Genomic DNA, 23,095 nt, shown 5'->3' on the forward strand with positions numbered 1-23,095 from the left:
GGAAGTTATCTACATCAAGATGATAATTGAATCAATGGGAACTGATGAGATCACCAAGTGGAAATAGTATATACAGAGAAGAAAGAGACCTGAGAAATAACCTTGGGGCACCTCCAAGTTAGAATTGGAGTGTGAAAGACTGATTAGAGTTAATGGGGATCTAGAAAAGAGTCTTAAAGGAATGGTTATACAGGTAGAAAGAAGGCAAACAAGAAGAGATCATATTAATGAAAAGGGGAGAAGAGAGAGTATTTAATGAAAGTATCTTATGGGGTTAGGTGATGCAGAGAAATCAAGAAGAGAAAAAATAAACATGGAATGCTTAAGGAGAGAAGAAAAAGTTGGCTAAACTTTTAGTTGGCTAAAAAGTTGGTGTGGTGTGCAGAATAGAGAAAATCAATTAGGGATAAAAATAGGAGTATCTTGTTCTTGAGAGGTCTGATCTGAGATGAGATTAGCCATTCATCAGTAAACATTAATCACTTACTATGTGCCTGGCACTGTGCTAAGTTCTCCCAAAACATATATCAAAAAAAAGTCTTTGCTCTCAGGGAGCTTACAATTTAAGCTTATAACACAGAAAAAGAAGCTGAAAAGGAAGCAAGGTACTTATCCTGGGAACATGATGAAAAAGTCTTAAGGAGCAGAGTTAGGTAACAAATGAAACATGCCCCCTCTTCAATGTAGATTTTAGGAGGAACTCCTTATTCTGTCCTCTACTCTGTGGGCTAGAAGGTATTGATGCAAGTTTAAGTGCCTAGATTGATTCAATCTTGCAGGATAATGAAGTTCCCACTGATGAGGTTTCTGGGGATATGATGGAGAGATCTAAAAATGTGGAGCTGGTTAGGAAAGGAAGAGCTGGCTGACATGGGCATTCTTAACGATTGGTTGTTTTAGGAGGAGCTCTGTGTACCACCTTCTAGATTGGCATAGGGTGCTGTTGAGGAGTGAATACCAAGAGGGATGAGATCTTGTAGAATGTTGAGGATTCTGGTGAGCCAAGGTAAACATAGTAAATTTTGTCAGCATGATTTTGTGACTTTGACTAGCTTCATTTGGTAGCACTTCAGTAGGAGCAAGAAAGGCTTATGGTGAAAATAATCCAGGTTTGGGGTTGGCAATCCCAATATGTGCAATGTTTTATACTCCACTGTGCAAAATTATGGAGATTGGTGTTAGAGATAAAACTTATGGTTGGACTGAATATATTTTTAGTTGGTCGCCAGGGATTTTAAATTCAAAATCCCAATGAAATACTCAAGTCAGAATGGAATTTTATGGTGGTTTACTTACAATAGAGTGAAGATAATAAGGAAGGAAGAAAGAAAGGAAAAGGAGCAATACCAGGCAGGAGTTCAGAGGCCCCAGCCAAGGAGGGGTGGGAGTGGGGGTGGCAGAGGGTTAAATCTAGTATAGTTTCCAGCCATGAGGCCTCCTCCAAGATGAGGATCCTCCTCTGAGGCTAGTGTCTCCAGAAAAGCCAAGGAAAGGGGAGTAAACCTTGTGCACCATGTGACAGTCTAAGGGATGCAGTTTTCAGTCTCATGCTTGAGCTCCTCCACAGTCAAGTTCCACCACCCAGTCTCTCTCACAGGAAGTGACATGAAATATAAAGGCAGTTCTATATGTCACTTCCTGTGTTTCACATGTACCAATGGTGGCTTAAACTTGACCTTGGATGGCCTAGGGGGTCAGTCAGTTGTTTCTGACTTGTCACTTGCTGGTTGTAGACCTTCCCTCCCCCACACTTAATCCTTAAGTGGTGGGGTGTATACATTCCTGGTTGCTAAAATTCTAAAGACTAAGTATGGTGTAGTAAATCTAAATTTCACATTAGGGAAGTGATAAAACAGCTGTCAGACAAGATAGTCCCTAGTCCCACAGAGCTTTTAGTCCTGTAAGAAAGAGAGGAAAGGGAATGAGCATTTATTAGGTACTTATCACATGCCAAGCACTGGGATAAGCCCTTTATAATGATTATTTTTGTTTAATCCTCTCAACAACCCTGGGAAAGTCAGGCTATTATAATCTCCATTTTATAGTTAAGGAACCTGAGATTTGTCCAGGGTCACACAGCTACTGTGAGTAAGTATTTAAGTACTATATAATAATTTTTTTGAGGCTGCATTTGAACTTGGATCTCCCTGACTTCAGGCCCAGTGCTCTCTACTGTATCACTTTGCTGCCTCTTAGTAACCAAGGGGAATCATATACAAATAAATAAAAATGTGACAAGCATGTAAGAAGAGTACCAAATTCTATCTGAGATCTGAAGGAGAAAAGATAATCTCTGGGTACGGGAAGAAATTTGTGTCTGAACTTCCAAAGAATATGTCATTTGAAGTGACTGATTGATAAAGGCAAGACTGATATGTTATTGTTTTTTAAAAGAAGTATAATATTATGACTTTCATGTATTGTCCATTGAATAAGCTGAGTTGTATAAGGACCCCAATAAGGAAAAGGATGTAAGCTTATGAGGGAAAAAAAAAGATCATTCACATTTGGTCTTTGCACATAGTGATGTTTCACAAACATTGAGAATTTCTGCTAGCTTGACCTAGAAGTTGAGGAAATCCTCAGACTTTGAAGTTCTTGGTTTAGAATAAGCTCTCAATTTCAAATTGTATTTTCCTAAGTATAAGAGCCCACCATTTTCCAGAAGATGAATGATTTATCTCTTTTTATTTTATTTTGATAGAAATCCCATCAACTTTGTCTTTAGTTAGTTCAAATTTTAAAATGGAGAAATTGGGCAGTGGTATTAGAATTCATGAAATTTTCCTATATTTTCTTCTTTCAAACCCTTGAACAGCAATTTCAACAGTCCTGTTATTTGTGTAAGTTTTGGAAACACCATTTTGCCTTAGTGGGATGAAGTAAAACTCAATTTTGGACAGTGTGGACATTTTTCTTGCATTTGTTGAACCCACTCTTCTTTCCCCTCCATTTTCCAGGATTGGGAACACTCTTCCTTGAGGTTTTTATCACTTTGTGGAAGGACTGGATCATAGGGTTGAACTCTTAATTCAAGAAAAAGGAATCAAGCTAGTGAGATAAGAAAGGAAAGAAGCAAGATTTGGTGTAGCAATGAATGAATGAAAAATCCTTTATTAATGACGTACATGAGTCAAATACTTGGATGTAAACGAGGAAAACAAGATTGTTCCTGCTCTCAAAATGCTCACATTCTAATAAATAGAGACAATATATAGAGAAAAGTTCAATAGCAGATGACAAGGCCTAGGTGTTTTTAGAATTCATCCACAATGCATATGGTAAAAGGATAAAGCAGTCACCTGGAAAGCACAGCTGAATTGGAGTTAGAGAGCCATTTGGTTGAGAAAATTATATTGGAAGGAAAATGACACTGGATTTAGAATGGGAGGACCTAGGATTGAATTGAATCATGATTTTGCAACTTTACTAGTTTTTATTACTTTGGAAGAGCACCTTTACCTTATAGATCCCAGGTGTGGGGGAAGGGATTGAGTTATCCCCCTTTGATTCTCCAAGGTTCCCTATAGCTCCAAATTCTATAATCCTGAAGATATTTAATAGTGTCAGTTATTGGTACTTTAATCTGGGTCGGGGATACCTATATCTGCTAGGTGCCTTTCAGACCTCTAATCAAGAGAAAGGTTTCCAAACCACAAATGAAAATAAATCTAAAGGAAACTCAAGGCTCCATGCAATGTCTAGACTCTGAAGAGACTTTAGATTAAAAAGCCCTCCTGAGAGCCTCTTGTGGAACATGAATAACCACAAGGTTAGGAGGTCAAAGTCTTGTATTTGTTGAAAGTAGGTTGGGGAAAGAAGGAAGTGAAGGGCTTGGATTTCCCTTAATGACTGCTCTTTTAATCTGAGAATGTGTTCTTTGTGTTAGAAGCACTCTCTTGGGCAGGAAAGAGCATAAGTTTGCCAAATAGAGAAATGGAGGTACACTCAGCCAGAGCAGGAAGTCTTATGTTAGCTTATGTTGCTAAGCAAAAGCCCTATGGATAGGGAAGGGTAGGCAGCTCTTAATGGGGTAAGAAAGCAGGTTCTCCCCCCAATCTACTTTCCCTGCTAACACTTTTCATGAAATATTGGGGATATCTTTGGTTCTTTTTTCCTACTTTGCTATTTAGTCAATTAGTCACTAATTGGTCCTCTAACTGGTTTCTTGCTTCTATATCTTCATTTCTTTCACTGCTCCTGTCCTAATTCAAACTCTCATTACCTCTTGCTTGTACTATTTCAGTAAACTGTCAAATGGTTGCATCATGTCTAACCTCTTCTATACACATTACCAGTCATTTTTCTGAAGGCCAACTTAGTTAATACTGAAACGCTCTTACTACTTTCTTATTAAATACAGGATAAATTCCAAATTCTTTAGGCTAATTTTCAAAACTCTCTTTGATTTGCTCCTAAGCCACCTTTCTAACTCAGTCTCATATTACTCCACCTCACCCACTCTGTGCCAGTTGTAAGATTAAAAATTAATATCCAATACTCCATATTATATTTTATAAGATTTATTAATAATCACTTGAAGTAGAAGAAAGTAATAGCCTGAGTAAAGAGCAGTTTCCCAGACTGAAAGTGGGAGAAGAGCCTGCCAGGGTGGTGTTTCAGAAACTTTTATCTACAAAAGGTAAGGACATAACTTGGGGCCAAAAGAGGAATGCTGGGAAATGTAGTTCAAGGGTACAAAATTCTAATTACACACAGTCACGTTGTATAACTTACATTTGCTAAGTCTTTTCTTTCATGTTTTTGTTCTGGGTATTCCTTTTGTGACAAATGTCCTTCCTTTCTCTAATGCTTATCTAAATTCTACCCACTTCTGGATATCCCAGATGCCATTCTCCAGGAAACTGTGCCTATCTCTCTTAGCCAAAAATGATCTCATCTTCTTTGGATCTCACATAGCACTGTGTACCATTTTAGGCACTGTTGCTTTCAACTATAGTTATTTTTGCCTATTATTCTCTTCTAGTAGGCTATTGGTTCTTAAAGGAAAAGGATACATTCAGATTTTATATTGCATGATTCTATACAAATATATGACTTTATTTAACACTTCTTCCTACTGAGGTGATTTCTTAGAACCCTAGCTAGACATACATCGTTTTTGAGTTGCTCTGTCTGTCTCTGTCTGTCTCTGTCTGTCTCTGTCTGTCTCTATCTGTCTCTATCTGTCTCTGTCTCTGTCTCTGTCTCTGTCTCTGTCTCTGTCTCTCTCCTTCTCTCTCTGTCTCTGTCTCTGTCTCTCTCTCTCTCTCTCTCTCTCTCACTCACACACACACACACACACACACACACACACAGAGGAGACATTACCTAGGAGCCAACCTATTGATGATGAACTTTCTTGCCTTTACATAGATTGATTCTTATACAAGAAAAATACAGACCATTACTAGGCCTGAATTTGAAGCCTTTGTAGCTTAGTGGGAGTACTGTGTTCTGCTAACAGAACGTTTATAAGTCCTGAACAGTCTCCATGCCTTGATGAGTCATGTACCTCAATGAAGATTTTAGTAAAGATGACTCAGTTCTAAAATAGAACTAATAACATTTTTGCTCTTTACTTCATATAGACGAAGGAAGGGCAGCGTTTGGTAAAACCAAAAGTACTTCAGAAATGTGTAATTATATTGAAAAAAATGGAAGAAATAAATAAGCTTGGTATGGAGACAGGATATAGTATTATCATATTAACTTTGTAATATCATATAACTTTGATAATTTGGACAGCTTCTATTTCTTTCTTCCAAAAGCAGAGAGCTGAATAACTGTCTAGCTTACATTAATGAAAATTTCATTTTTTCAAAAGCAGATGAAACAGTGAGAAGAATCTATTTGCTGAAACGAAACATTGAGAACCTGGGGGAAAGTCATCACTCCATAGTAGAATTTGCAGTAGAGGAAAGACAAGCTGGCCATATAGGATATATATATGAGGGCCTGACATATAACCTAGGATTTGTATTTCAAAAAGTTCACAAAAAATATTGGTAGTTATAGAGGTCTATTATTCACTGTTTCTAGGGAACTGATTCATATGTATAAGAACAAGCAAGAGCCATTTCCCAGCAGAAAAATGATTAAAGGAGAGCAATTCTTAGAAGAACATAAGCTGCCAACAACCTTGTTTGGTTGGAACAGAAATGCTCCAGTCATTAATAAGAGAAATGCAAATTAAAATAGCTCTGATGTTTTACTTCTCATCCATCAGATCAGCAAAGATGACAAAAAGAAATGATAATTTTTAAAAGGGAGATAAATAATCAATTATATGGAAAAAATAGTTCTAAAAAGATTCAAAAGCTTTCAACAATCATATGCAAAAAGTGTTCCAAATCAGTAAGATAAGAGAAATGCAAATTTAAATAATTCTACCTCACACTTATCAAATTGATGAAGATGACATAAAAGGAAGTGACAATTATTGAAAGGCTTGGGTGGATATGCACACAAATGGACAACATATTGGTGGATCAAGTGAATAAGGCCAGCCATTCTGTGAAAAGGAAACTAGAACAAGTTCTGGACTTTCTGCCACTGTGTGGGAAGAAATTTGGATTTATACCCTAAAAGTTACTAAATTGTACATACATTTGGACCCTGTATATGTATCTCCTCAGTATCCCCTGCCCCTTGGGCTACTCCTTGTGACCGTGAAAATGTGGGTTTCAAGACTGTAAATTGCCAAAACTGTAAAGATAATTTTTAGTGTCTTGTTTTTAAATAAAAAATAAGTGGTCACCATGGGAAAAATTCCCAAATATGAAATACCCAAGTCAGCTGGGTTTTATGGAGATTTTAATTAATATGAATGAAGGAATTAAGGGAAGGGAGAGAGACAGAGTAAGAGGAAATAGTAGGAAAAGGCCAGCCTAGGCCTAAGCCTTAAGAGAGACTGGTCAGTCTTTAATCACTCACCACAAGATCGTTCCAAGCAAGCTCTTAGTGTTCAGAGAGACCCTCCAATTCAGCTTCCAAACTCAGCTAAGTTCAGAGGCCACTTTCTGAACTCCTGACCTCCTTTTAAAGAGAATTTTCTCCTATGTCGCCTCCCCTAAATTTTCACATCTACCCATCACAGTAGACGTTTTCCACAGGACTGACCATTCTTAATTCACATCTTCTTTTGTTATCACCTTCCCTGAGTAGACTAAAACTTCACACCTCTTGCTAAGCTTGCCCTTTGTAGGTTGCTTGACCTTTTAGTGATTAATTTGACCTTCATAGGTACTTAGCACCCTTTTGTATTAGATCTAAAAATAGACCTAGCTTAAGATTCTAGCCTCACTATAAGTATGGGTTGGGGACTTTTTCTCATTGTTCCATTAGGAGTTTACAACTTTATCTTCCCCTAAAGTATGCCTAAGTATTGGTGGAGTAATGTTAAGAGTTCCCAATACATTCCTGACCAAGTACCTTCATTGTTTAAAATGGGGAATAGCCTTAACCAAATGTTCCCAGGTAGAGTCTGAGAAATTTTAAGATTCACATCCTTCCTTCCAGGTGGAGAGGGTAGAGGGTAAACATTAGAGTGCATCCCAGATCCTCTATTTTAGAATGGGGCCCAGGGATTTTCATCATTTCCCACGTGGCTACTCAACTCACCTTTATCACTGTTTTCAGAAACTTGTCTTCCTGCAATATTATAACATCAGCTCTTAAATGCATTCCATCTCAGTACCTCTTGCCCCTTGGGTCCTTCCCTTCCTTTGATTGAAGAAGGTAGAGGGTGGATATAGAAATTTCCTCCCAGATCTCCTATTTAAGACATTTCATTAATTCTCACCTGGCTGCAGGATTTTATATTGCCTCTGTGCCCAGTATGCTGGTGGATGGTGCCCTAACTCCACTGCGCTTTATTTATGTTCTCCTACTCCATTAGATTATGAATTTCTTGAAGCTAGGGGCTGTCTTTTGCCTTTGTATTCCAGCACTTAGCACAAGGCCTGGCATATATTAGACCTGTGTTGGCGAACATATGGTACATGTGCTGGAGCCTGCCAGAGGGGACTGTTCCCTTCCCTTTCTCCTCAGGCACCTGAGGACATTTCTTACATGACCCACTCCTCTGTCCAGAATCCCAATGGTAATGCTTCCTCACTACCTTGTCTGGGGTAAGGCTGGGGTGGGGGTGGACACCTCACAGGCTGTGTGAGAGTTCTAGTTTGGGCATTCAGTCTCTAAGGTCACTAAAAGGTTCATTATAACTGTATTAGACCTTAATAAATGTTTATTGACTTGTTTGTTGACTTTGATAACATTTCTACTCACATACCACATAGAAATCAAAGACAGAGAGAAAATAACCATAGGCACAAAAATATTTATAGCAGCTCCTTTTCTGTTAGAACAAAGAATTGTAAACAAAGTTGAGTGTCTTTCAATTGAGGAACAATTGAATACATTATCTTAAATGAATGTTATTGTGCTGTAAAAGTTGATGAAAGGGATGAATTTAAAGGAACCTGGGAAGGCTTGTGTGAGCTGATCCTGAGTAAAGTGAGAACCAGGAGAAAAAATAGTGACTACCACATTATAAAGAAAAACAACTTTGAAAGCTTTAAAAACTCCAAACAATGCAGTGACCAACTACTATTCTCAAAGAATGATGATTAACCATATTTCTTACCTTTTGACAGAGATGATAGACTAGATTCTATTAACTCCATCAAAAAAGGATTGAGATTAAATTATACTGGGGAAAATGGTGTAGTTGTAGTGTATCAACATTTTTTTTAAGAATTGTGTTGCCTTATTCTGTCCTTTTGAACAAGATAGGGAGATATGGGTTAGTAGAGCTAGATGAATTTTGAATAATTGTATGGAGAGAGTCAGTCAGTAATCTTTTGTTAAGCACCTATTATGTGCCAGGCATAAATTCAGGGTATCCAAAGAAAGACAAAAGACAATATATGCCCTCAGGGTGCTCATAGTCTAATGGAGGAGAAAACAAGACTTCCTATAAAAATTGGGATTTTAGGAGCAGTTTGAAGGAAACTTGGGAAGCCAGGAGGTAGAAATGAGTAGGGAAAGCATTCGAGGCCTGGAGGCTGCTGTTATTGCATGGAAGAGTATGTATTGGAGAATAAAGTGTAAGAAAACTAGAAAGATCAGTGATATGTGTGGTACACTAGATTATGAAGAACTTTGAACACTGATCTGAAGATTTTCTTTTTTTGATCTTGGATATAATGAACACCAAAATTAGTGTACTATGAGAGTGATATGAATGGATCTGCACTTTAGGAAAATCACTGGTGGCTAAATGGAAGAGGTATTAATTGTAGTGAGGAAAAACTTCAGGCTTTCACAGTGGTCTAGTCATGAGGTAATGATGGCTTTATCAGGATGATGGCAAAATATCTAAGGGGAGCTATGATCATTTTTGAGAGATTTTGCAAAAGTGAAATTGATAGACCTTGGTAGCAGATTGGATATGGAGGTGGAAGGAGAGGGTGAGAAATGGTGAGGATTACAGAATGACTCCTGGGCTATGGACCTGGGTGACTGGAAGGATGTTGGTGCCCTGGACAGTAATGGAGAAGTTTGGGGGTGGGAGAAAATTTAGGGGGAAAGATGCTGAATTAAGTTTTTGACATGTTGATTTTAAGAGGTATGTGAAATGTCTGAAAAAGAGTTAGAGATGCAAGATTGGAGGTCAACAAGAAGGTGAGAGCAGGATAGATAAATTTGAAAATTGGCATCATTGAGATAATAATTAAATCCATGAGAGCTGATAGGTGATAGGATCACCAAGTGAAATAGTATAGAAGTAGAAATGGAGAAAGCCTAGGACAGAATCCTATCACTCACTCACTCACCCATGTTCACCGTGCCTTTTCTACTTTATTTAATTTCCTCTCTCATGATGTTCATAATCAGTTCCCATTCCACTTCCCCATCTTTATCTTTCTAAAGTCCCTCCCTTTGTTTAAGGCGATAAGGTGATACATTTTGATATCATGAGAAAGTAATTGAACTTAAAGTTGGAGGACTTGGGATAAAATCCTGGCTGCCATTTACTACCTATATGACCTAGTAAAGGCACTTGACTCAGAAGGACCTTAGTGTCATAATCTGTAAAATGTAGGAATCTGACTCAAATTTCCCTTAAAATTCTGAATTTTTTTTAACCCTTTTCTTTTTTTACTTTTTACTTTACTTTAAAATACTGGGTATTGGTTCCAAGGCAGAAGACTGGTAAGAGCTAGGCAATGGGGGTTAAGTGACTTGCCCAGAATTATATAGCTAGGAAGGGTCTGAGGCTAAATTTGAACCCAGGACTTCCCATCTTTGGGCCTGGCTTTCAATCCACTGAGCCACCCACGTGCCACCTAAAATTCTGAATCTTAAGGCTATGTCTGCATGTTACTGCTTCTCAGAAGCTTTCCCAGTCTTTCTCTTCCCTGATTGTTACCTTAAATTTCTCCTAATGTTTTGTTGAGGTAATTTCTCTTGCTCTTGCCTCCTGCCTGTGCCATACTTATGTGTGTACTCATCTTTATATAGTCAGACTAGGTACTTTGAGCTGAGAGCTTGTGCTTATTCATCTCAACCCTCGCCTCCAAGAACAGGGACATGCACGTAGTCATTGCTTAATGATTTCTTATTAAATTGAATTTAATGGGATGAAATGGTGTTGTGAATGATCAGATCAGCACAATAGTCTCTGAACTACAGTAGTAAGTATTAGCTCCTTCAGGAGCTTGGCTTTAGGGGAGCTTCTTATACATTGGAGACTGGGTGAGCAAAGCCAAAAATTGATTTAATGTTGGCCAAATATATGTTGACATTGACCACAAGGCCTCTTCCCAACTCTTTCTCCTTCTTAGCACATCCTTCTGTCAATGCAGTGGTGGAAGGTTTTTCTGCAACATGGCTGAATTTAGGAGGTTTTTCCTTTCCCTTCCCGCTTTATCCCTTTTCTCTTTCCCCTTTCTCTTTTTCCCTTTCTCCTTTGTCTTCCTTTTTCTTTACTTTACTTTCTTAAACATTCAAAGAAAATTGAATTCTCAATTCTGTTCCTCTAGCTCCTTCCCCACCTATTGAGAAGACAAGCATATATCAGTTATACATGTGAAGTCATGCAAAACATATTTTCATATTAGTCATATTGCAAAAAATTCAATAAAAAGCAAGAAACATAAAATAATTGAAAAATGCTTCAGTCTGCACACAGAGTTCATCAATTCTCCTCTATGGGAAGGTAGGTAGCATTTTTCTTCATGGGTTCTTTGGATTTATCTTAGATCATTATATTTATGAGACTAGTTAGGCCTTTCACAGTGGAGCATCCTTACAACATTGCTATTACTGTGTACAATATTCTTAGCAAGTAATTTTTTATGTTTCCTTCTCTGCTTCAGTATGTAGATCTGGGTTTGAATTCTGCCTTTATCACTTCCTACGATCATAGATTTCGAGATGTAAGCCACTTCAGACATGATGTAGAACATTTCCCTTGTTTTACAAATGAAGAAATTAAGTCCTAGTTCAAAGTCACATAGGTAGGAATTATCAAAAGTGAAGCTGAGCCTAGGTCCTTTGACTCCTCTGCTAGTGCTCTTTCTATGGTATCATGCTGCCTTCCTTCTTTGGGCCTCATTCTCTTCATGTTTAAAATTATTTGGTTGATTTAGATCATAAATTCTTAAATTTTTGTGTCATAACCCATTTGATAATCTGGTGATTCCTATCAATTCCTCAGAAAAACATTTTAAAATAATTGAAAGAAATGTTTAATTTGAGTTAGTGAATAATGAAAATAAAGATAATTTTTATAATGATATCTGTCATATATAATTTAAATATACTATAGACATAAATATTTATATGTAGTTACAGACCCTAGACCCTATTAGAGTCCAGAGACCTCAGATTAAGAACCTCTTGCTTGAATGATCTCTAAGTACTCTTCTGGTTCTAACATTATATGAGTTTTTGACCATTAGCTGAGATTTTAGTAAAGTTGTTGTGGAAGACTATGGAAGAGAATATCTCATGCAGCCAGAAAGAGCCAAAAAAGTTTAGAATTGTTCATATAAATAGGTTCCAGTAATGATCCTAATTTCATGTGGAAAAACAGGTAAATTTCTTATGCAGTCTGGAGTCTGGACCTAGCTTATCAAGGTCATATGCTCTCTCTTCTGTCTCTAATTTTCTCTCCTTCCGTCCCACCCTCCCTTCTTCCTTCCCATCCTCCCTACCTCTTTTCCTCTCCTTCCACCTCTCCTTTCCTTTCTTTGATGAAAGATCCTCACAGGGACCTCCTGTGACTCATTGCTCACCTTAAACCACTATAATCATGATGGCATGATGGCCATTGTTGATTCTATTGAGAGGCATTGTACATAGTCTAGCCTTTTGGACTTGGAATCACGAAAACCAGGGTCACATTTTACCATCTGTATTCACTAGCTGTGTGACCATGAGAAAGTCACTTAACTTTTCAGAGGTTCAGTTTCATATAGAAATAATCTGTATCATACCTAAGTCAGATACAGTCATGATTGTCAAGTGTAAGTGTACTAGACTTAGAGTCAGGAAGACCTAAGCAATCATAAGCACTTTTTCCCTAGGTATATGACCCTGGACAAGTGACTTAACCTTTCTTCCCAAGTTTCCGTAGCTCTAAAATCAGGATAATAATTGTATCTACCTCACAGGGTTGTTGTTAGGATTTTTTAAGTAAGTTTTTGCTTACTTAAGTTAGTAAGGTTTTCAAACCTTAAACATACTTTATAAATGCAAGGCACAATTATTATTATTGTATTTATTATTAGCAATTATACTGTCATGTATTATTATAGACAGTAATAGTATCATTTTAAAAAAAAGTTCAGCTTAGAGTCAAGAGATCTCGATTCAAAAGTGATGATTTCAATTTCTAACTGTATAATCCTAGGCAAATTAGTTCCATTTCCTGAGCTTCAGTTTCTTCTTTGTAAAATGGGTATAATATCACATGCAGTTTGTCTCAGGTTGCTTGTAAACATTGGGGTTGTTATGATTATCATTATGATTATTTGTTGGTGGTTGGCTTTCTATAGGAGTAGGGCCACAATGGTCCTAAAAGGTTGGGAGGGGATATAGTGCTTGTGTCTGATCCCAAAGCAAATCATCAAACCTTATGGCTGGAAGAACAAATCTTTTGTGTAATGATTATATCAGTTCTACAGTCTCCCCAGCAAGTAGCCACACAATGTCTACCCAACCTACTCAACCATTATATATTTATACATATATATAAAACAGACATACAAGATACTGTCTTGAGAAAGGAAAAGTCACTGGAGTGGTAGTTTAAGACCTGACTTGAAATCAGACACTTCCACTGTTTTTTTTTATGTGGCCTTTAGCAAATTACTTCCCCCTGCAATGTGGATTTTAAGTTTCCTCATCTCTCATATTGAGTTGGTTAGACTAAATGTTATCGAAGGTCAGTTCTAGCTTTGATGTTTTGTAATTTTCAGAAGGTCATCATTCTTACTGAGGTGAGAGAACTTTTGAGGTATTTAGTGTCTATAGGAGACTCATGTATTTTTAGCACCAGATAGCGACTCTATTTCTCCACTAGTAATTCCCTGGATACTGAATGTGTGTAACTACTAAAACACAACATTGTGATGGCAAAGAAAGAGAATACAAAGCATGGGGGCCCACCCTGACTCAACATGTTCTCAGGAAAGCCCTTATGTATAAAGCTCTTCTTATACCTGAGGCCACCCTATTTGATTTAGATGGTAGGTACTAAGAGTGTAGAGACCAGTTTTATTTCATTTGTTTTGTATAAAAACCAATTCAGCGTTGCTGCAGCAGCAATTGCTTCTCTCCTGCTCCTGCTCCTGCTCCTTGTGATGATGATCATCCTGTCCCGAGATGCTCTTCTGGCTGGGTAGAGGTGAAATCTCTTGACAGAGCTGGACTTCTTCCCCTGAGCCCTACATAGTAATTTGAATCTGAGGGCTTCCAACAGGAACAGTTCGGCTTTTAAATCAGTTATTAGAGGCTAGGCACTCGAGTTCCAGCGTGCAGTGTTAGCTTTAATTATCTGGGTAGTTATAGCTGTATATTATGAAAGTCAGGCAATTAGATACGTTCCTTGAAGCTATGGAGAAATTGCTGGCTATCAAGTGGAGGGGTACCCAGGCAAATCTGATCCCTGTTAATTGCATGAAACATTCAGTAAGGAAAAAAATGCAGTTGTGTATATCACACTCCAAAATGTTATGAAAACAAAAATGATTAAATGCATAAATCTATTTTGAGCATGATTAGGCTTTAGTCCTTCCCTGGTGAGAGAGGTGCTCTTTCTAAAGCCACTGCCCTCTCCTATGACCTGAGTTGCTCTAGTGAGGCCATAGGAAATTGATGAACTTAAAGACAGTGCTCCCTCTGGAATTTTCTCAATCTCTCTAACTAACATAAAGGAAACCAGACAAACATCCAACCATCACATTTAGTTGGGAGGAGCAGTTAAAAAAAAAAAAGTCAGTAGCTCTGGGAAGTTAGCACTTCCACCTCCCCAAAGTGTTGCTGGTTTTTACAGTTGAACTATCCAACTGTTATCAGGCCAGAACTCTTCCAAACTTTCTTAAGGGCAGGCACCTTAAGAGATCAGATTACAAAGAATTGGAGTAATCATCCTATCACCAAATCTTTTAAGCCTTTAGTCTTCTGATTCAGTGGTTAAGGTGTGACAACCCCCCCCCCCCCCCAGCAGATCTTTGTAATTGAATAGTCAAAGCACCTTACCCTCTGCTTTGACTGAAGGGAGGACTTGAGGAGAGAAACTGAAATCCAGGACTTTCTCCTCAATGAGTTCAGTGTTTGCCTCAATCTTCCTCTCTACTGGAAACTATATATGTTTATGTTTTCCCAGCATCCTAACTTCTCATTGTACTCTGAGCTACTCACAGGCATTGTCTTTCAGTTGATCTTATCACCTACGAGTATTTGAATTTGTGCCCAAAAAATTAAAATTTCTTTTATCACATTGTAATCTTTAATTTCGTATTTGTACTGCACTATTCCAATCCTATTTTTCTTTCTTGTGACTTCTAATCCCCCTTCCCCAAACACTCCATACTTTTCTAGTCCATCACCCCTATTCTGGCCATCTGACCATACTCTCCCTCCCTCCCCAGTCTTTATCCTTTAGTTGACAAGTTCTACTTTTCATAAATCTTGACTCCTGAATCCATTGTCCTATTCATTGCCAAATCTCATCCCTGTTTTGGTTATATAGCTCCTCTCTTACTCACATGTTGCTGAATGGAGCTGAACCAAGTCACAAAAACTGTCCTGCTTATGTTTACTACAAATTTATAATAGTTAATTTCATCGTGAGTCCTCAATACAACAAGGCAGTCCATCTAGTCCTTCCTCATGGATTTGTAGTTCCACTGACCACAGTGTCTGTTGCAAACCTTCTCTTTGAACCCCCTCTAACTATCCCCCTACCTGATGACCCTGCTTCATGCTTCATTGAAAAAACAGAGGTTATTCTCTGAGAACTGCTTCTTTTCTTCCCTTCATCATCTTACATTCCTATGATATCATCCTCTACCATAGTCTCTGATGAAGAGGTAGTTTGTTTTCCTGCCAAGGCCAACTTCTTGTCCCTACTCTCATTCCTTTCCATTAATATTAATTTTATCTATTTTTTACTTAGACTATGAGCTTCTTGAGAGTAGAGGTTGTCTTTTGCCTTTCTTTGTTTCCTCAGAACTTAGCACAGTGCCCAATCCATACAAGGTGCCTAATAAATACTCACTGTCTAATATATAGTCTGACTGTCTAATAATAATCTTAAGTCTCCCTCTATCCCTAAAAACCATTCACTAAGTCCTCCCATCACTACGAGCTCTTATTCTATATATCATCTCCCCTTTCCAGCAAAACTCCTAGAAAAATCTGTTTATAATCGTGCTTCTACTTCTTATTGTCTTCTAGAAGCTCTTCGGGCTTCCTATTTCATCATTCAACTGAACATTTCTCTCCTAAGTTACCAGTGCTCTCTTAATTGCTAAACCCAGGGGCCTTTTCTCAATCCTTATTCTTCAAAGAATCATAGAATTTGTGAGTGGGAAAGGGAGAACCTCAGTGGGTATCTAGTCTGTCTGGCCCATACACAAAAGAATCCCTAAAGAAAAGTTACCTGGGCAAGTGGGCATCAAATTCTGCAGACTCTCAAGGAGGCAACTGCCTCACCACCCCCCCCACCACCCCCCCCCATCTCACCAGTCCAACTAGCCCACTTTTGGACAGTCCTGATTGTTAGGACATTCTCTCCTTACCCCTCCCAACAAAGCCTGAAGTCACCTCTTCTCAACTTCTACTCATTTCTTTTAGTTTTTCCTTCTGGGGTCAAAGTAAGTCTAATCCTTCCTTGACATGGCAGTTCTTAGATAATTGAACATATCAATCATGTCCCCTCATGGGTCTTTGTTCTTCAGGTTAAATGTGTTCCATCTGATCAAGTGAGCCTCACATGGCATAGATATAAGGCTCTTTACTGTACTAGCTATTTTATGGACTTTCTAGTTTATCAATGTCCTTCTTAAACCATGATGCCCAAAAAGGAACCTAATACTACAGATGTCTTACAATAATGAGCACAGTGGTATTGCCTCCTTATTCCTGGCAGCTAAGCTTCTCCTAATGATTGCTTTAACCTTTGTGGTTAGTCAGTGTTGATCTTTTTGCAGTATTTGATGCAAATGACTTTCTTCTATATATTTACTCTTCTCTGGACTTTTGTGATTCTAATCAAGTTTCTTTTGATCCATGTCACACATACTAACTGAGAGTGATCTCCTAAGGACTTCTAAACTCTCTTCTTTTTTCTCTTGTTAATTTTTTAGTTGATGATCTCCTTAGCTTTTGTGGTTTCAGTTATCAGGTCTATTCAGATAGCTTCCAGATCTATTGATCAAGCTTTTTTCTCTCTCCTGAGGGAAAGTTCCTCATCCTCAGTTGTCTATTATCAACTTAGAGTAAGGCAAAGCAATAGTCACAGTTCTGGTCCTGGAATCAGAGAATCAGATTAAAATCCAGCCTTAGACACTTGATAGTTATGTGGTTCTGGGCAAATCACTTCACCTCTGTTTGCCTCAGTTTCTATAAAATGCCTTAACTATAAAATGAAGATAATATTATCACCTACCTCTCAGAGTTGTTGCGTATATCAATTGAGATACTATTTGTGACGTACTTAGCACAGTACTTGGCTTATAGAAAGCACTGAAGAAATACCTATTTCCTTTCCTTGTTAGACATTTTGAAATAATTGGGGGGGCATTCCCTTCATTTCTATCCCATTGTCCTGATGGATCATCATATTAAGCCAGTCCAGCTCCAGCTATATTTCTCTTTGTTCCTAACCATCTCCTTCCATGTTGTCCTCTTCCTTACCTTTTTCTCTTTGAAGTTCTGGAACCATAGTCAAATCAGTAATGCTTTTGCCTAAGAAATCACTTAAGTTTACTCTGCTATGGTTTCACTTATCATGTGTGGAACTTTCCAAACCAAAATACCTCTTCCTTGTCTACCACTCTTCTCTATGTATGGCCTTTCCCATTGCAATATAAGCTCCTGGTGGTTATGCTCTATTTTTGTTTTTATATTTGTGCTTAGCCCATAGCACAGTGCTTAGTACACAGTAAGCACTTAATAATTGCTCATTTATTCATTCATTCTGCACACATCTCACACTAAGTCATTATGTCCAAAACGTTACCTTCCTCCCTACTCTAACAGTCTTATATTCTCAATCATTATTAATGTCATTATCCTTCTTTTCTAATTACCCAGATTCCCATTGTGAAGTATCATTGTTGCCTCTTCCTTAGCTCTCCCCATATATCTAATTCATTGCCCCATCTAGTCATTTCTATCCTCACATCCTATTCTGTCCACTGATGCTGCCCCCACTCAGAGTCTAATCTTATTACCTTCTAATATTCCTCTTTTAAAAAAAAAGAAAGAAAGAAAAACTTACTTTCTATTTTAGTAATAATTCTTAAGGCAAATTGGCAGGAGATAGGTCAGCATTGGTGAACCTTTTAGAGATCACATACCCAAACTGCACCATTCAAGCTGCCTGTAAAGTTGCCAACCCCCCTCCCCCCCCATAACCCCATTGCCTCAGTGGAATGAGGAAGTGCTCATATTGGGCTGCTGATCAGAGGGGCTGGGCACATGAAAAATTATACTTAGGCACAGTGGAGGGGGAGGAGAGCAGCCCCCTCCAGCACTCTGGGGCATGTGTGCCAGGGTTCCTTTGGCAACATGGGGCTAGATAACTGGGACTAAGTGATTTGCCCAGAATCATACTTGGAAGTGCCTAAGGCCTGATTTGAACCTAAGTCCTTCTGACTCCAGGACTGGTGCTTTATATACTGTTCTACCTAGCTGTCCTGCTAATATCCTTCTAATTGGTCTCCCTCCCTTATGTTTACCTAATATATTATTATAGTTCCCAAAGTAATTTTCCTAAAGTGTAGGTCTGACCATATCATCTTCTCAGTAAATTCCTTTAGCTCTCTGTTATCTTTAGGATCAAATACAATCTTAGTTGTCATTTATACCTTGTTGTAACCTATCCCCTTCTGTCTTTCTAGTCTTCTTTCACATGACTTCCTTCCATGCCTGCTAATTTGAGGCACCCGATCTTAGATTTAGAGCTGGAAGGGATTGTAGAAACTATCAAATGCAGCCCCCTCATTTAACAGATAAGGAGGCACATAGAAATTAAATGGCTTCCATAGGGACACACAGCTATAAAGTACCAAGGGTAGGATTTGAACTCTGATCTCCGTCATTCCAAGACCAGCTTTCTATTCACTATGCTGCCTAGCTACCTAGACTGTCCCACTTACCATTCCTTACACAAGGGTGTTATATCTTTTGTCTTTGTGCCTTTGTAATGGTTGGCTCCTATGCCTAGAATTCCTGGTTTTCTTCAGGCCTTGTCTCAAAAGCCAGCTTCTGTAAGAGGCCTTTTCTGTTCCCCCTCCTATAATGGTGCCTTCTCCTTTGAGGTTTTATATCAATACAAATATACATATGTACATGCATATGTGTATATATGTGTGTATATATATACACACATGCATGTGTGCACACACACAAACATGTCTTGTACCTATTTATGTATGGTTTCTCCCCATTAGAATATAAGCTTCTTGAAGGCAGGGATTATTTTTGCTTTTTATTTGTATATCTAGTGTACAATGCCTGGTATGTAGCAAATGCTCAATTAACTAACTAATCAACCAATTAATGAATCCATAAATAAATAGATAAAGAGATAAATAAATAAATCTTAGTGGTTGACTGAAAGGAACTGTCAGATATGACTCCTTTGTGCATTTTCCTCTGGAATTTCTTTTTCCTTTTTGTTGTTGTTGTTGTTGTTCCTTTGTTTTTTTGTTTTGACATTGTCCTGGCCTGTCTGCTTTTTTCTCCAGCACCAGCCTTACATGCCTTACGGACTTCTCCATCCAACAAAGTGATTAAGACCCGTTACAGGATAGTGAAGAAGAATTTTCCATCTTCATTCAGTCTTCCAGCTTTCAACATTCCTAGTTCCACATGGAAAGCCAGGCGACTTACAGCATCAAGGTAAGAAAGCTGAGCATCAGGCTGATATTTTGTTAACTCGTTTTTCTTCAGAATCACAGCAGGTTGCTGTCCTGGTCATTTCTAGGGAAGGGGGAGAACCGGGCCCAGGTGCCAAAAGTATTAGGACCACATAGGGAACTTTTTAAACTCCACAGTTCATTAGCTGGAGAATGGCTTAAAATTTCTGTTGAGCAGTTTCTACACCAAATATACTTTAAAAAAAAAAGACTTTAGTAATCCTGTTACTGGGCTACTGGGTTGGGAGCATTGACTATAATCAAGAATGGTAGTTCCCTTTAAAATTCCAGGATGGATAGAGAGGAAGCAGCTTTATTCCCTATGGAAGTCCCTGCTGAAATTATAAGAAGATGAGTTTCTTGTTGACATTTCTGTTTTTCCTTTTCCTTTCCCTTTCTCTTTCCTTTCCTCCTTCCTCCCTACCCAGTCCCTCTGAAGGTCACATTACAGAGAAGAATGGGGGAAACTTAGGCATAACCACCATTCTTGGAGTCCATGTGTCCATCTCCATGGTTCATATGTAGATTTTCAATGGACATAAAATCAGGATTCTCTTTTGCACCCCTCTATCCCCCTGCTGCCCCAACCATCTCTCCAGCACTTTTGAGTTCTCTTTATTTCTTCACAATAGTCTTTTTTGGAAATCCCTCAAATTGATAACGGTGGATAACCTGAATTTTGAGCCTTCTTGACTGGGTCTCAATCAGTTGAGTGTTGGAGAAAAAGAATGTAGGGCTCCTTCCAGGGTGTGTGTGTGTGTGGGGGGGGGGTGTCACAGAATAGTTTATAGTTGGGAGAGAGGTTGGTCTCATTAGCTCTCAAGGGTGTTGTCTAGGTCCTAGAGAGAACTCCAGCCTTTGATTTTTGTAGGAAAATTTATTGAGACAACTTCTGATCTAGAGATCTCTTTTTTATATGTCACACAGGGCAGAAAATAGATTTCCCTGGAGATAATGCTTCCACATCTGCAGTTTTTACTGCAGCTTTTGCTCTAGGCCATAGAATCTAGACCTCTTGAGTTGCTTTGAAAGTCTGCTGATAGAGAATTCTTATTAATGGAAAATGGTAGGGGAAAGGGGTAATAATCCCTGATTTAGGATTGGGTACCACCATCACATTCTTATACATTTGCTGTATCAAGAATGAATATGAGATATGGCTAAAGCAAGTTAATTTTCCTCTTCAGTTGTGCTATTAGCTTGGACTATGCACTTTATTTGTCTACATGGACATTGTTATTTGGTTGATAGCTCATGACCAGCATGGAAAGTGGCTGTTTCTAATTGTCTTGGTCACATTTGTGTCCTGTATCCTGCTCTATCCAGCAACCTCAATAATATCTACTTTAGGCAAGCCATTGCTAAGCAGGGACCTGGAGTGCTATTGCCACCTCTGTGGTAACTAGGTTGATTGTATAAGTGCTACCTCTGTGGTAACTGGGTAGAGTATAATTTAAGGTTGATTTAGGGAGACTAGGAAAATAGATTTATCTAAATCCCTGGTCCTTCTAGAGCAAAGATTTTTAGAAATCTTTTGTATGTCATGATCTTCTTTGACTGTTTGGTAAAATCACTAAGCCTCTTCTCAGAATCATAGTTTTGAATGCATAGATTAAAATGTATAGGTTTATAAAGGAAACCAGTTCTGTTGAAATATTGTTCTCAGTATTTCAATTATATATGTATATAAACTCATGGCCCCTAGGTTCAGAATCCTTGATTTAAATAATCCTTCAGATATCTGTTCAACTTTGTCTTTCCAAAGATCTGAATATTTTCACCTAAGCCTGTGAAGCCAGGGTGCTTTTCTTAGGTTTCCAGATAGTTGTTATGGGAAGGTAGTTCTAGTGCTTATAAGGCAGCTTTTCTTTCTTTGGCCGTGCTCATCTTGTCATCATTAGGATTTATGCTGAGATTTAATGGTACTAGAACCATGACTGGTCAGCAGAGCTGCTGGGAAGAAAAGCTCAAAGATGGTACTTTGGATACAGCTCAGGGTTGGAAGGAATGGGTAGTAAGTAGTATCCCAAATTGCCAGCCTAATGCTAGTAAAGGATAGATTCCAAGGGATGAGTCTCAAAGGAAGCCATTGGTTTCCAGGGTTAATCCCTTTACTGTGGGATTGCATTAAACTTCACCCCGCTGCTGACTTTTCTAGAGGCAATAGCTAGAAGTATATTTTAAATTAATTTTACTGCACTTTTTGTAATATTTTTGTTTTAAATAGATTTATAAGCAACTTGGGGGCTATTTCTACAAATTTATGAAGATAATTTTCACTCTCTCGATAAGGTTAAATTTACACCTGCTATTTCCATATTAATTCACATTGCTAAGTGGATCTAATTTTCTTCCGTTCTTCTATCTAGTGAGCATGGCCTTTCCTAATGCAATTTCCCCCTCACTAAATCACTGTGATCGGGAGTCATGATCGAGTTAAATTAACTTAAATTAATTTACTTAATAAGAGCTCCAGATCATTGTGAATGAGGTTAAGATTTATTGATTCTTACTCTCATTCCTCCCCCTTATCTCGGGTGGTGTTTCAGGGCCCCATGGCAGTCCCTGGCCTGCCTGTATATCCTTTCTACTGTAATATTTCCATAGGGCCATAGAGTAGCCAGCCCCACACCTAAAAATCTTTTTCTTGTGTGTCATTCTGAGTTGTAACAAAGTGGGTCTCTTAGCCTCTGAAGCTGATAGTTTGTGATAGCATACTCTTGGAATATAGTCTCAAGTATCAGATTACCTGCTAGTGCTTTCCCTTCCTTCTTGTGTTTCTTCCCTTTTTAAGTTGCCTGCCTTCTCTCTGTATAAACTTAAGGATTGGGAGTGCAAGGTTGGAGTCAGAGGTGATTGGTCTTGATTATGCACTTTTCAGTGTCTTTGTTGTAGTTATGGCAGCCAATCTTCACTTGGCTTCACTCATGGGCTGTCAGAACAAAGTGGAGAGGAATATCCATGCAACAATAACAGGGTCAAGCCTTTCCTTTTGGTGACCTTCTAGCTCCCACAAACAGACACATCCTGTGTCTACCCTTGGTATCCAGCTACCAAGCTGTCATTTCTTCTTTTTTATCTTATTTCCCATAATTGCTTCCACTAGAAAGGCCACATGCCTTGGACTTCCTTTTCTTATAGGACCCTCCTCTCCCTCATTACCCAATTTTTTGTAGCCTCAGCCAAATTTTTCAATTTAGTTTCAAGGTGAAAACCATGCTGGTGCCACTTGTGTTTAGAACAGGGTCTTTCTAGGAAGACAGGCTTCCTATAAAGTATTATATCTCTTGGAAACAGCACTGAACAGGAACTTCTTTTCCCCATGAGCTCCATATATAATTATTTTATAATTATTTTTTAAAGTAAATTTATATTAGTGTATTTTGTGCTTTTTAATATTATCATAGTTTCTCCCAGTATCCCTCCCACGATCC

The 23,095-nt window shown here is 38.4% G+C and overlaps 1 protein-coding gene across 4 annotated transcripts in view; it reads left to right on the forward strand.

The window, feature by feature from the left end:
• Nucleotides 1–23,095, forward strand: part of ZC3H3 (zinc finger CCCH-type containing 3) — a 517,748-nt gene that overhangs the window by 222,736 nt on the left and 271,917 nt on the right. For all 4 annotated transcript variants that reach the window (XM_016432074.1, XM_016432075.1, XM_016432076.2 and 1 more), the window contains exon 4: nt 19,491–19,644. In XM_016432074.1, the coding sequence (XP_016287560.1) occupies nt 19,491–19,644 (154 nt within the window). The remainder of the gene's footprint in view (nt 1–19,490; nt 19,645–23,095) is intronic.

This window comes from Monodelphis domestica, chromosome 3 (genome assembly GCF_027887165.1).
Source record: "Monodelphis domestica isolate mMonDom1 chromosome 3, mMonDom1.pri, whole genome shotgun sequence".
Taxonomy (NCBI): domain Eukaryota; kingdom Metazoa; phylum Chordata; class Mammalia; order Didelphimorphia; family Didelphidae; genus Monodelphis; species Monodelphis domestica.